The following is a 15,721-nucleotide window of genomic DNA, read 5'->3' on the forward strand; positions in this document are numbered from 1 at the left end:
AACGGGTCTCTTTGGACATGCTTGATCGTGCGAATTCCGTTGCCACATTCATGGAAAGTATTATAACTGCCTATGAGACATGGCTTATAAGTTTGACATGCAAACAAGTCAACAATCATCTGAATAGGGGGAAGGAAATGAGCCGAAACTAAAAAAAAAACACACCAAAGCCGCTCAAAAATCAAGGTGATGCTCAATTTTTTTTTCGATATTCGTGGTTTAGTGCATCATGAATGTGTTTCGGAAGGACAGACGATAAGTAAGGACTTCTATTTGGCTGTATTAAGGCGTTTGCGTGAGAACATTTTTCGAAAACGGTCGGAATTGTGGAAGAACAATTCATGGATTTTGCGCGATGATAATGCACCATCGCATCGAGCCAGGATTTTGACCGAATTTAAAGACGAAAACGCAATGAATACCATCGATCAACCACCGTATTCAACAGATTTGGCTCCGCGTAATTCTTTCTACTTCCTTAAACTGAAATTCCAAATTTTAGTATTTTACAAAAGCTTCTGCCTTTATGTAGGCTATAGATTGTATCACATAAAACTAGTCTCTTTTATTGCAGCAATCAAAGTTTTATCGCCCTGTACAAGCAATCGAACAAGCTCTTAGCTGAAAACCGCTCAAAAATAGGTACAACGGTAAATGTAAGTAGTGAGCCATTCAACTCGGCAAATTTGTAAATGTAAACGTTTCAAATTCAATTCTAACTCTAGCAAGCGTAGGAGGATAGTTTACAGCTAATAATTGTGTACTTGGTATTTGCACCGATCATGCAATGAAAATGGAGTAGTTGCGAACTGGTGCGGTTTTGTGGTAATTATTCTGCGGTCTACTAGTACAAATGTTTTTATTTAGTTGGCCAACGTATTTGTAATAGTTGGCAAGCCTGCCGACACCCTTTAGCGTGCCAAGTATTGGTCTGAATTATAAAAAGTAGGTTTGAAGACTGGATCAATAGCGCTTTTTCTAACATTTTTATGTTTGAAAATCTTCGCAGCAGTGGGATATCGATAGATGAATCATTTTAATCATTGTCAGTTCTAAAATAAGGGAAAAGCAGAAGTTCCTGAATGTATTTACCGAGACTAACCACCAGACGACGTAAGCCATACCTCTTTTAAGTGCCGCCCGTGGAAATATACATGGAGGACATTAGCAAACAAGCTTAGAGAACTCAATAGCTCTGTATAGCTGCTCTGTAATCGTAGTGAAGGCACACCTCTCTGAAGGAAGCGGCAGTTTGGAGCAGTATATTTACTGCTACCTTGATAGTAGCCAGCTTTTCTTGAAATAACAATTTACTAGTCTGGTAGGCGGAAACTAGTGTTGAGGGAGAGCTTCAGTCTTTAAAATCTTGGTCTAATTTTCCAAGTTAACGACAGCACACTCTTCCAACATCTGCGGAATAAGAAATTTGTATGAATTATTGGCTCATAATCATAATCGTTACACAGTAACTAGTTTAAACATTTATGCAGGAACCGTCCATTTCGGAGTACTAGAAGATACAGCTGTCATACAAACTGGCCGATCAAAACCAAGTTCTTGCATACAAAACTTTTTTATTTGAAAACATATCTTCATGAAATTTGGCACAGATTATTATTCAGGGCAACACTATAATTTCCGGGTTTAAGGTTAAGATCGGATCACTATAGTATCTAGCTGCCATACGAACGGACCGATCAAAACCATTTTCTTGTATGGAAAATTTTTTTATTCGAAACTATATCTTCACGAAATTCGGTATATATTATTATCCAAGTCAACGCTAAAATCTTCGAGTATAATGTTTAGATCAGATCACTATAACATACAGCTGCCATACGAACGGACCGATCAAAACCATGTTCTTGTATGGAAAAGTTTTTTATTCGAAACTATATCTTCACGAAATTCGGTATATATTATTATCCAAGTCAACGCTATAATCTCCGAGTATAATATTGAGATCGGAAAACTATAGCATATAGCTGCCATACAAACTGGCCGATTAAACCCAATTTTTTGTATGAAAAACTTTTTTATTTGAATTCATTTATGTAGTTTAAAGTTATATTTTACTGCGTAAGCCACATATATGCACTTATTAACACATTATTTCATATTTTCCTTTCACACTTGATTTCCATTTAAGCATGCACTTTTCCAAAAAAACTTGTTTTGTTGTTGTTACTTGTTTTGTCATGATCACTTATTGGGATTGCCATGTCGCTAACACGCTGAAGCCATAAAAATGCAAGGCGCTGCATAAGCTTTCAGTGTATGGCATTGATGGCATGTGTATTTTTGTACATTATATATGTATATATTATATTTTATTTATGTATATTATATATATGTATGCAATAACACTAAACTTTGGTTGGCTAAATTTTGACAAAAATGTAAATATTTTTATAATTTGTCATAATTTTCTCACAAAATATATAACAGGTTTTTGTAACTTTCATTTCGCTTCATACAGTTGAAGCATTTTCGAAGTTTTTACGCCACGCGCAGACCATTCAATGATTTTCATTTAATATTTACAGTTTCAGATAAACACTTTAACATTTTATCTAATATTTTTAACATTTTATTTAAAATTTTTGCGTTTCAATTGCGCATAAAATGCATAATTTGCAACAAATACATACATACAAACGCATTCATCGTGCTTATTATTGTTGTTGGCGCATTTGTTGTGCGTGAATACAACAATTTTGTGCTCATTTGAATATTTTCTCCACGCAAACGCATAGCGAAAACGGAAAAATGCACCAACACATAGACATATTTTATATGCCTTACAAACACACACACACACAGGTACATGTAGTTAAATTCCAGCAGGCAACACGATCGCTACACCAACGACTTCGTGCGCTCATGCGCTGTTTCACTTGTTCACTTTGCCTTTGCTGTTGTTTCCAACATTGTTTAGGCTCTGGCACTTTGTTTTATATTTTCGTTTACCTTTAAACACAGTCGGTCGCGAAGATATGCGCACACATACGTACGTATTATTTTCTTCTTATTTCTGCTGCATTCACATATTTCTATCCACTTAATTTATATAGTTATATACACCAACACCAACACTAACGAGCTTTACTTATAAACACTTACATTTACTTTTGCAACTGCTGTTACTGCTTTTGTTGTTGTTGTTGTCGCTGACAATTATTGCTGCTGCTGCTGCATTTTTATGCACTTTTTCATTTGGTTTGCGTTTCGTTTCATTTGCAAAACCTCGCACACACACGAACACGCGAATGCCTTAGAGCAAAATATATGCTATATACACGCGCCGCACACACACATACATATAAATTTTTATTTTTTCCAACACAATAATGTACCCACACACATACAAGCATACACAAATTTTTCTATATATATCTATATATACACATAAACTATTGATTTTGTTCGGGGCCGCGCTTATACCGTCGGTAGCTGTCGCACGCCAGTCACGTTCACTTAACGACCACTAGAAAACGCACTCAGCGCTGTAGCGCAGACGAAATGAGACTGGCTGGAAGGAGCGAGCGCTGATGCTGCCGCAGTTAAATTGCCAAAGCGTCGATGGCGCAAACGAGTTTGGTTCGATCACATTTTATGTGTTGTTGTTGTTATTGTTGTTTGGTGATTTGGTGAATAACAGCTAGTATTTATGAAGGTAGTTTACGTGTGGTGAGTTGTGGTGTTGTCAACGGTGTTGCTGTTTGAAGAGCGTAGTGAATGTACAACTGTAAATTGCGAAAAAACAGCTGAGCTGAGCGTTGGAAGAGCTAAAGAGCAGCAAAGACACAGTTATTAAATAATTATAATATGTCTAAGTGAGTGAAAAGCTGCATACAATGTAGATAAACGTTAATAAATTAGTTGTTATTTTAAGATTTTGTGAATACCTTGCATTGGTTGAATTATACAAAAGACTTAAGCAACGAACTTTCAACGCTTTGATTGCGGCGGCCGTGTTTATTTGCATGACATTGTGTAAAAAGTCGAAATTGTATAATATTTTTAGCTGATATTAATATTTTTTCATGAAAACATTTAGAAAATCATGGGTTTCAATTGCCTTGGTGTGGCGGAAGAGCGCTTAACGTACGCGGTTACAGCGGTCTATGAAGACTAATCTAATGAACAGCAAAAAGTTATGAATCAAGGTTTTTTGTTAAAAATGCCATTAACAAGCAGCAACAAAGCTATAATAATCTTCACATGCACATTTATTTTAACATAAAAGTGTATGAAAAGATCTTTATGTTGATTTTGATTGATGAGTTTAAAAGCAGCTATATGCTATAGGGGTCTGATCTGTACAATGTATTGGGGGATTATAGCACTGTCATGCAAAATAACCTATATCAAATTTCGTGAAGATATCTCGTCAAATGGAAGCTTTTGATTCTGATCCTTTAGTTTGTATGGCAGCTATAAGCTAAAGTGGTCTAATCTGAACAATCTTTTAGGATATTGCTGCATTATTCTCGACAATAATATGTACCAAATTTCGATAAGATCTCTCGTCAAATGAAAAACCTTTCCATACAAGGACTTTAGTTGGATCGGTCAGTTTGTATGACAGCTATAAGCTAAAGTGATCTGATCTGCACAATATGTTAGGAGATTATAGCAGTGGCTTGGAAAATAATCTATGTCAAATTTCGTGAATATATCTCGTCAAACAAAAAAGTTTTCCAAACAAGCTCTTTATTCTGATCATACAGTTTGTATGGCAGCTATATGAATAACTGCTCCGATTTCACTGATTCCGAGAAGTGAACAATTTCTTGAAGAGCAAAGAGGTGTGCAAAATTTCAGATCGATATCTCCTACACTGTATGACTAGTTCGTATATATACAGACAGAGCGACTTTCAAGAACAAACGCTTACTTAAATTTGGACTTAGATACAAAAAATCGGAAATTAGATTAGCTAAGAATTGAATTTAATATAAGGTGTTTTGATGGTCAAAGACTTACAAAACCTTAGCAATTAATTTTCATAAAGCTATTGAGAATTCGATATATGCAGTAAGAGCATCAGAAAACTACTCACTGTTCACTAACTCTTCGATTTTGAGAGCGATTAACATGGAAAGTTACTCATAATAAAAACAAGCAGCACAAGTGGTCACATATATCGTAGAATTATGGACTCTTTGAGCCAGTTCAAGGAGATATTCAATAATTACAGCACAAGTGTTTATTGAGAGAAACACTCAAATGTGCTATTCATTCATCTTCGAATATAACGTTTTCAAACGTATTCACGCATACATGAATTCAACGCGCTCTGAGTAACAAAAAGTTACTTGAAAAAGCTGATTGAGATGAAAACTGGTATAACTAACAGCGCTTAAATGCACATACAGCACAGTACATATTTATAGGGGCATTCAGCATGGATAAAAGGGGTCTGATAAGAGATAGCAGCATACTAGCTACTGTTTTGTACCATTAGGAGACGACAAGCCAAACTAAAAGCTTAAAGCTGGTGAACTTGTACGTGCAAATTCCTCGCAGCCTTCTGTATTTCTTGTGTTATCACCTCTTGCCTATGTTATTATTGTTGCAACTGCAACATTATTATTACAAAATTTATGGCCTGAAAATGTCAGCAAACACCTTCCACTATCAACCACCAATGCAAACAATTATGATACCGCGATAATATTGAGAAGAGAGCGGAAGGTATAAACAAGTTCGTTGTACTTACATGGACTTCAGATGAAACATTGTTACGTGTAATAGTTTGGTCGACACGGCTACGTGGAATTACTTGCATTATGTGTTATAGTTGTTGTTGATTGAGGTATCGAAAGAGCTAAATACGTTAGGCCGATGATCAATGCTAACTCTACTCACTTTGCTGAGGCGATGACCAAAACAAATAATAGACTAAAACAAACTAAGAAAAACACACAACAATAATAACAACCAAAACAACAGGCAACATAACAAACGAAACAACAACAAACGCGTAGAATGTAGCAAACTGCTGAGCAGTACAGACTGGGAGAGCCCTCAGGCACATAGCATTGGAATGGCAACAACAAAAGCAATAAACGTAACAAAAACAGGTAATTATTTTAAATTTGGTTGCACGGAAAAATACCCTACACAAAAACAAACATTTAAAAACAAGAACTTGTTTATTAGTGGTCGGTATGTATGGCAGTTATATGCTATTTGTTGGGAGATGCTACTTTAGACTTTAACAATAATATGTGTCGAATTTCGTCAAATAAAAAAAAATCCTCACAAGCACTTGATTCTGATCGTTTCTATGACGGCTATAAGCTATAGTGGCCCGATATCGGCGATTTCGGCAAATAAGCTGTTTCGTGGAAAAAAAGAATGTTTGCAAAATTTCAGATCGATATCTCAAAAACTGAGCGATTAGTTTGCATATATACATGACTAACTACGCTAAGTTCGTAACGCAGATCAGTTATACATCGTCACCTGAAATGCAAAACTAATTTAAAAAAAAAATCGAAATTAAGTTTTTATTGCTTACGATTTACTAATCAGATATATAACCAATATATAACCATTTTATAACCGAAACTCAAGTTTTGTTTTTTCTTCGTTTGTAAGTTTTTTTTATTGCTTACTAACCAGTACAGCATCTTAAATTTTGACCTCCCGCTGTCAGTTATAACCAATATATAACCAATACATAACCACTTTATAACCGAAACTCAAATTTTGTTTTTTCTTCGTTTGCAAGTTTTTTTTATTGGTTACTAACCAGTACAACATCTTACATAAAATTTTAACCTCCCGCTTTCAGTTATAACCAATATATAACCAATACATAACCATTTTATAACCGAAACTCAAATATTGTTTTTTCTTCGCCTGTAAGTTTTTTATTGCTTACTAACCAGTACAGCATCTTACACAAAATTTTAACCTCCCACTGTCAGATATAACCAATATATAACCAATACTTAACTACTTTATAACCGAAACTCAAATTTTGTTTTTTCTTTGCCTGTTAGTTTTTTATTGCTTACTAACCAGTACATCATCTTACATAAAATTTTAACCTCCCGCTGTCAGATATAACCATGCATATTAGTACCAATGTATAACCAACATATAACCAATATATAACCATTTTATAACCAGAAATAATTTTTTTTTTTAATATGAGTGATTTCTATAAACGTTTTTTCTTCGCCTGTAAACTTATGAAAAATAACATTACGTTATTTTGCATTTTACGAGTAGGTACACATACATTTTATAAAATCACCTTCATGGCAAAAGTCCAGTCTGTTCAAGGTATAAATAAAAGTCGAAAAGGTTTAAGCACTTACACAAACATACATACATACAAACGATTGAGTTAGGCAACGCGAGAGCAAACGAAAATACATTCACGATTGTCGCTGACCAGCACTTAAGTACCCTCATTGCCTGCTTTTGGCATAGTATGTATGTACATATATGTGTTTTGTTTTTGTTGTTGTGTATATACTCGTACATGTGCTGTTCGATAGCCCTACTTTGACTGCTCGGTGATGGTGGCATACATTGTGTTACGATCCATTTACAAGCAGAGCAATGCCATATGTGTAAATGTATGCGTGTATGCGTTTGAAACTCTGGAATGTGCCGCATAACGATCGATTGATCAACGCTCAATCGGCGCTGTGTGTTCGGCCGACTCACCATGTGAACTTAAGGTTTTGAGGCATTTCGTTTAGCGAGCGAGCTATTACTGTCTTCGATTCGCCGTGTCTCTCTTCTTGTAAAAAATATTTGCATGTAAAAGCAGCAACAAATTTATTGAGTTGAATTGAGACAAGAGTGTATGTGGATACCTCAATTAAGTGGCATAACTGCTGCCTTCAATATAAGCAAGTTTTTTTGTAGACAGCTCCTTGCGAAATTCTCACATAACAAATTACTCTTATAAACATGAGTAAAAATGTTTGTACGCTGAATATGATTTATTAAGTTTGTAACACCCGGAAGGAATCATCTGAGACGCTAAAAGACATACTACATACTTATATATTGGGTAGTCGAAAAAGTCTTTTAGTATTTTGACAATAAGTTTCGTTGCAGTCGTATATCTCCAGAGCTACCAATCACATTGTGTCATAGCATATAGTGTTGGAAAGGTAAGATTCTAAGCTTCAATAAAAAAATTAAATTCGGGGAAGTTGAAAAAAAGTTACAGCTGTTCAAAAATAAGTGAAAATAATGAAGAAATTCGCTATATTTTTAAATTTTCTATAAAAAGGGGAGAATGCCACGCAAGCCACCAATGAAATTTGTGAAGTTTACGGAGACGATGCTGTACTAGTTCATGTAGCACAACAATGGTTCGCCCGCTTCCGTTCTGGCTACTAAAAGAAGCTCGATATTTGGGTACCACGTAAATTATTTGTGAAAAATTTGATGGACCGAATTAACATCTGCGATTCTTTGCTGAAACGTAATGAAATGGAACCAATTCTGAAGCGAATGGTAACAGGAGACGAAAAGTGGATCAAATACGACAATAATGTGTAAAAAAGATAATGGTCCAAGCGTGGTGAAGCTCAACAAATGGTCGCAAAGCCAGGATTGACGCTTCGAAAGGATATGCTAAGTGTTTGGTGGGATTGGAAAAGAATCATCCACTATGAGCTGCTCCAGCCTGGTTGAACAATTGATTCTACATTTTATTGTCAACAACTGATGAAATTGAAGCAAGCAATTAAAAAAAGTCCGCCAGAATTGATCTACAGAAAGAGATTCGTCTTCCTTCAGGACAACGCTAGACCCCACACATCTTTGAGGACACGGCAAAAACTGGGAGAGCTTGCCTGGGAAGTATCGATGCATACACCATATAGCCCTGACTTTGCACCATCGGACTACCATTTGTTTCGATCAATATAGAACTCCCTTAATGGTGTAAAGTTGGCTTCAAGAGAAGCCTGTGAAAATTATTTGTCACAGGTTTTCGCCGAGAAATAAGAAATTTTTTACACAGATGGAATAATGCCTCTAGCGGGAAAATGGCAACAAGTGGTTGGCCAAAATGGTACATATTTGGTTCATTAAAGTTCATTGTAAATATAAAAAAATGAGTTGAATTTTGATTAGAAATACGACAATACTTTTTCGACTACCCAATATATTTGTATAACTTTTTATGCTATAAAAATGCCCCCCTGTAAGGGTGTTATAGCAAACGTAGTTAAGGGGTTTCTCGTTTTCTGAGCCCTCTTCCATAAAAACTCGACTATGCCCCTGCAAAGATATTTGTTGACTATATTGAATTACATATGGTACTATATATGCACAAATGTAGTCAGCTTAATCGAGAATTTCTCTTCTATTTTACATTTTGTCTGCTCGTAAATAAGCGTGTAGTTATCTCCAATGCATATAATCTGTGCACTGATAACAACTCATCCACTAAGTTGAGTAAGAGCACCATAGCTTATCCGCTCTCACATATACTACATAAACAACTATTTAATATATGAGAGCGTGTTTATAAGATGAAGCCGACAGCGGCATATAAAAGGCAGGGAAATTAATCAGTGGTCAAGAAAGAGTGGAGACTTGAGCACTTGGGTATATGTACGTCGGTGACTGCAAGAAGAAAGTTTGTGATTAAAATTTAAATAATTAAAAAACAATAAATACAAGAAACAAAAATTCAAAATGCGTTTGGGTGCGACAATGCCGAATTTCAAAGCTGAAACCACCAAGGGAAAAATTCGATTTTTCGAGTGGCAGGGCGATTCGTAAGTGAAAAATAAGTAAAAATAAAAATTAAAAAAAAAAAGTGTGAAAAAATTTAGTAAGTGTGGAGATTAAAAAAAGAAATATATAACTATAGCAATGAAGTGTTTTCAATATTATTATAGTATGTGTATATTATACTACATATATATACTTGTATGTACATACATATATGGTACATATTGAATATAGTTGTTCAACGCTATCATTTGTAATGAATATGATATGAATTTTAATCTCATGCTGTTAAAAATACTATGATAATTCTATTTACGTATCGGCATTATACATATGTACATATATATTGTGACAAAAAAGAACCCGGAAAATGTTTTTAAGTTCCTCAAGTAAATGATATTTCAAAATAAAAATGTATTTTGCTAAGTTGCTAGGACTGTCCTTAATTAGTATGCTAAATATGAGCGCGATCTGTCAACCACTTAGTATACAGTAGCTGTTTAAGCCGGTTTACCTCAGTGATGTGATGCGATTTTTTCAATGCCTAAAAATGTCGAACAAATAATTTGTCTCAAAATTTTGTATTTCTGTTAGAGAGATGGTAAGAGAGCTCGATATCTTTCGCGAGTCCGTTCGAATTATTTTAGTGGATACTTTGGGTATGAAACGCGTTCATGCTCGACTTATACGGATAATGCTGAATTTTTTTCAAAAAGAGTACCGTGAAGAGGTCTCTTTGGACATGACTGATCGTGCGATTTCCAATCCCACATTCATGGAGAGCATTTTAACTGACGATGAGACGTGGTCATTGGAATTGTAGGAAAAAACTCAAAATCAAGGTGATGCTCATTCTTTTTTCGAAATTCGTGGTTTGGTGCATCATGAATTTGTTCCGAAGGGACAGACGGTCAATAAGGAGTTCTATTTGGCCGTATTGAGGCATTTGCATGAGAACATCCATCGAAAATGGTCGGAATTGTGGAAGAACAATTCATGGATTTTACACGATGATAATGCACCATCGCATCGAGCCACAATTGTGACCGTATTTAAAGCCAAAAACGCAATGAACACCATCGATCAACTACCGTATTTACCAGATTCGGCTCCATGTGATTTTTTCTTGTTCACCAAACTGAAATTGCCGCTTCGTGGAACCCGTTTTCAGTCGATGGAAGAGATAAGACAAAATTCGCTGAAGAAGTTGAAAGCTATTCCAAAAAGTGTTAATGAAAAGTGTTTCGAGGACTGGAAAAATCATTGGCGATTGAGTGTATTACATCTGGTAGGGTTTACTTTGAAGGCAACACATTAAATATTGATGAATAATTAAATATTATGTGGTTTTATAAACAATTTCCGGGAACTTTTCTGTCACAATGTATATATGTATATACATATATATATGTTCATAATAGATATATGTATTATATATGGACATTTGTATATACCAACGAACCAACAAAACTCGTTTTGTTTTGTGCCTAAAGTGGAAAATATTTATAATCTTGGACCGCATGCTAATTGTGGCGACAGCTACGGCTGGCCTGCTATGCAAATACAAACTATTTTGTAGTGTATGCATACTCCTCAGATGAATTTAAGAACAAACTACTTATCTAAACTAAATACCTGCATGTATGTAGGTATATGTATGTGCATGCAAAATGCAGTATAACAAGCGCTGAATGTATAATTGCTATGAGCTTAGTGAAAGAGATTTAAAAAGATACAAGAGAGTAAGAAGAATTAAGAGAGTAAACTCGCAAGATCGCGATAAAGACTTTACAGCGCTTCAACAGAGCTAAAGTCGGCAGAACCGTTACGATAAGCAGCCTGTTAATAACCGTGACTGAAAGAAATGTCTGATCGGGCGGCATATTTGTCGTGATTCTGGTTTGATGACTGGATTTTAGTGCGCTTGAGAGTATATCTCAATTAAGAAGCTGTTTTTTTTTTTTTGAAGTGTACTGGCAAAAAGTGGCCTTATCTAAATTCAACCCACCGGAATAGAGACATTCATTTCAACATGCCGGTGCTTGATATTGGCCTTGGATCGGTAACTTCATTGGTCCGTAATTATCAAAGTTTGGACTCAAATTGTACATTATAGAGGCAGATGTATGTATGGAGTTTCATAAAAAAAAGCGCTAGGTGCCGTTATATATACAGTTTATAGCGATTTTATAACTAACCATTAGATATGTGACGAGACCTTTACCATTTCTCGCATAAAAAATGGCGAAAGAACGAAACTCTCTTAAGAAAACTGTTGTGAAGATCCTATCTGATCGTATATGAGTATACTAAACTCAATAATGTATCTACACATTTGCTATTTCTCTAGGTAATGATATAAGTCTTTATATATTATATTCGAACAACTGAGTTATCATAATGACATACATATAATCTTATTTTATATACTTATAAACAAATATCTATAAAATATAACCGATAACTTATGATTACTTCTCAGTTGGGTGATACTATTCTCGCATCCCTCGGACTTTACACCCGTCTGCACCACAGAACTGGCGCGTATGGCCGTGCGACTGCCGGAGTTTACGAAGCGCAATGCCAAATGCTTGGCACATTCAGTCGATGATATAGAAACACATAATAAGTGGGTGAAAGATATCCAATCATATTGCAAAGACATACCCGAAGAGTTCCCCTACCCTGTAATAGCCGATCCACGCCGTGATTTGGCTGTACTTTTTGGCATGTTGGACGAGGATCAGAAACGCGATCCCGTCATTGCACAAACCATACGCGCACTATACATCATCAGTCCCGACCATAAAGTGCGTCTGTCGATGTTCTACCCCATTGCTACGGGTCGTAATGTTGAGTGAGTAATTTGTTTGGTAGATTTTAGTAAGATCGAAGAATCTAATAAATAATAAAAATAAATAATGTGTATTTATGTTATTCCAGTGAGATTCTGCGCAGCCTTGATTCATTGCAATTAACTTACAAGTTAAAGGTTGTGGTCACGCCCGTCGATTGGACTGTAAGTTATTGTGTTACTTAAATATTTTTAAATTTTTTTCATTACAATATTTTTTTGTACATATATGTAGCCTGGCAATAAGGTCATGATTCAACCGGAGGTCACCGACGATGAGGCAAACAAATTGTTCCCAAAAGGCTTTGAAAAAGTGCCATTGCCTTCCGGGCTGGACTATGTTCGCACAACTGAGGATTACTAATCCATTTTCAATGCAAAAAGTATACATATATAGAAATTAAAAATTTTTCTCAATACGAGTTAAGTTGATGCCCATTGAAGAATAGCACTGTGCTGATCATTTTAAAAATGATTTTGTGCTTAATTTTATAATTGTTTCCATTGAATGTAAGAAAAAATAATAGATTTTAAGTACAATTCATTTACAACAATATATTTTTAATTAATTGCAAAATAATTTTATAATATTCGGGAGATACTAATAGCTGCAACATTTTACATTACTAAGGATTAGTATTCGTTACAACGTGAGGTACTTGATACAGAGCTTGAATCATTTTGTGCACTCTGTCATAATTTAGCTTTCTTCGATTCGAGAGAGAGAGAGAGAGAGAGAAAGAGGGAGAGAAATAGAAGTGAATCGAACAAACAGACTGCTAGTATCTGTGGTGTAACCTTGCATTAACATGTTATCTATCATTGTAAAATAAAATTTATTTATTTGTATTCTGACTCTTCGCGTTTAACACCTAATTGCACTCAATTTACCTTACGAAATTATCATTTGGTTGACTGTCATTATTTTTAATAATGTTTAAAATTTTAGCTTAATAGAATATTTTAAATTGAAGAAGATATAGCAACCGTAGCTGAGAGTGTACACGAAGACCGTGGAGAGTCCATTTGGCGACATTCGCAGCACTTCGGATTGATGTACATATGGAACGACTTGACGCATTTTACGTTAGGATCTTAAATTAAGAGCATAAAAAATACAGCGTGTGCAAGAAGAGAAGGCGCCCGACATTCCTAACCTAAAAAAAATTCAAGAACTGCCATTTCACGTGTGTGAGCCGGTGGAATCATCGGTCTGTATTTTTTCAAAAATGATGCCGCCAATATAGTAGCCATCAATGGCGAGTTTCTGTGTTTTTTCCTTAAAAAAGTTGGGAAACTCGAGATTATAGTGATTTATAGAAAACAAAAATAGATGGTTACAGTAAAGTTTTTAATGCGAAAAAAGAATTTCTAAGAAAGATTCATAAAACTATTTACACTTATTGGCGCAGAGTCGCATCTCTAATGCTGTTCGTTTCTATGAGCATATTGTATAGTTTATTCGACTCCCTGGAGAGTGGCGCTTGTCGAAACGAAAATAGCTAATATTGATTATTCTGAACTTGAGCTATTTTTCAAAACGACGCTATAAAAGTGGACCAATAGCGACAGCAAGCGACGTCATATTTTTCCCCGTTCTTTTCACATTTCTCTTCAGTAAGGTTTGCCGTTTCATCATAGAAAGATATACGATCCAACAACGAGTCGAGATTATTAAAATTTACTACCGAAATTCGGAGTCAGTGGCCTCAACTTTAAGAGCGTTACGTCCAGTTTATGGTCGTCATAGTCGCCCTGTCAGATCAACAATTGAGCTTCTAGAGGAAAAATTTGAATCCACAGGCACAGCACAAAATTTTCTCGTGCCAGTGAGACAAAGAAGTGCCCGTAGTGTCGAGAATATTGCTGCCGTTAGTGTATCAATTGAGGAAAACCCAAATCAGTCTCTCACACGTCGTTCTCAAGCGTTGTGGCTAATTTTGTGAAAAGATCTTTGCCTACATCCTCACAAGATCAAATTCACGCAAGAATTTAAGCCGCTTGACCATCAGAATCGTCTTATGTTCGTGAATTGGGCTGAGCAACAACTTGAAAAAGATCTGTCATCGAAAAAAACGAGTATTTTTGCTAACTATTTAAAATCTCCATTTTCTCTTTCGGGCTCGTAAATTTCTCTCTCTTCGGTTATTTGTACAGTTTAGCCCTTGTAGATATGCGAAACTAACTCAACTGTTTACTTTAACTTGAAACCAATACACATTCGCTATAATTCGCTATTTAATGGTAAATAAAATAAGCGATAAATTTAATGTGGAGTTCAAGAACAAAGTTTCCTCAGCGATAAATACTTTTATCAATTTGCTGACAAGTTGATAGAATTTGTTGCACTTACTTCCAGACCTTGTGGGCTGGTATGTTTGTGAAACCAAAGGCGAGCCTGTATGACAGCTGCGCTCTTGTGTGGTGTACCGCATTTGTCAGAAATAGTTTTTGGTTTGTGATTGTATTTTTTTCATATATTTCTGGCAGCCACTCAAGGCAAGACAACATGCCACTGAAATACATGCAAAAGGCACAAGTGTACCGTTATTCCGAAGCAAAGTTTAATGCACTCAAATTACCACGAAATAAACGCAAATACAGATGGGCTAAAAAAAAATCAACTACAAAAAAAAAAACAAAAACAATATGTATTAAGTGTGACAGTACAAGCAACAAAAGCGCTAATAATGAAATCCACAAAAAAAAGACAAAAAGAGTCCAGCAAAGTTGTCGAAAGCGACAAAAGTCATCAGCTCGGTCTTCGTCGTTCTTGTCGATGATATTCAGTCACAAGTATTGATCAAACTTGTAAGCGGAAAATTGGCGCAAAAGTTGCATGTTAATAGCGATGAAGCATTGAAATATGGTTAAATAGGTCTAAGAGGGTTCCATAAACATATATAAGTTTATATTTTTTGTAGTGGAATGGGATAACAGTGGCGTGTATGTGGTAAGCCGCGTAAAAGTAGACAGTATTTCTGAGAAAAAAACCTATCTTAAGACTAACAATATATTTCCAGTCTTTCCTACCGTGTGGCCCCTAAATGCTTAAAGCGTAGTATTGTTATTGGGGAACAAGTGCGTAAAAATGCTCCATTGTTTTCCTGGAGTCTTCCTCTTAACATTTTCTGCAGTCTT

At 35.5% G+C, this 15,721-nt stretch overlaps 2 protein-coding genes across 5 annotated transcripts in view; one reads left to right on the forward strand and one right to left on the reverse strand.

Moving 5' to 3' along the window:
• LOC105234095 (F-box/LRR-repeat protein 7) overlaps positions 1–3,843 on the reverse strand; it is a 40,916-nt gene extending 37,073 nt beyond the window's left edge. For 2 of the 3 annotated variants that reach the window (XM_019988771.3, XM_011216338.4), the window contains exon 1: positions 3,124–3,843. The gene's annotated coding sequence lies outside the window, so the exon portion shown is untranslated. Of the gene's footprint in view, positions 1–2,651; positions 3,066–3,123 lie in introns of those variants that run through there. The other variant, XM_049448593.1, reaches the window with a different exon arrangement.
• A 5,716-nt stretch (positions 3,844–9,559) lies between these two features.
• On the forward strand, positions 9,560–13,177 carry LOC105234096 (peroxiredoxin-6). 2 transcript variants are annotated; one of them, XM_049448594.1, is made up of 4 exons: positions 9,560–9,770; positions 12,209–12,583; positions 12,670–12,745; positions 12,816–13,177. In XM_049448594.1, the coding sequence occupies exons 1-4, from the start codon at positions 9,688–9,690 to the stop codon at positions 12,942–12,944; spliced, it is 663 nt and encodes a 220-aa protein (XP_049304551.1). In that variant the 5' UTR covers positions 9,560–9,687; the 3' UTR covers positions 12,945–13,177. The 2 variants fall into 2 exon arrangements, with proteins under 2 accessions (XP_049304551.1, XP_049304552.1); XM_049448595.1 differs by lacking the exon at positions 9,560–9,770 and adding an exon at positions 11,470–12,076.
• The last annotated feature ends 2,544 nt before the right edge of the window (positions 13,178–15,721 follow it).

This window comes from Bactrocera dorsalis, chromosome 2 (assembly GCF_023373825.1).
Source record: "Bactrocera dorsalis isolate Fly_Bdor chromosome 2, ASM2337382v1, whole genome shotgun sequence".
NCBI lineage: Eukaryota > Metazoa > Arthropoda > Insecta > Diptera > Tephritidae > Bactrocera > Bactrocera dorsalis.

What these genes read in the sequence shown, in the direction of transcription:
- LOC105234096 (XM_049448594.1), top strand. Translation starts at nt 9,688, where the DNA reads ATGCGTTTGGGTGCGACAATGCCGAATTTCAAAGCTGAAACCACCAAG. An exon ending in GCTACGGGTCGTAATGTTGA is followed by an intron (nt 12,584 to 12,669) that starts GTGAGTAATTTG and finishes ATGTTATTCCAG; the next exon opens with TGAGATTCTGCGCAGCCTTG. An exon ending in TCACGCCCGTCGATTGGACT is followed by an intron (nt 12,746 to 12,815) that starts GTAAGTTATTGT and finishes ACATATATGTAG; the next exon opens with CCTGGCAATAAGGTCATGAT.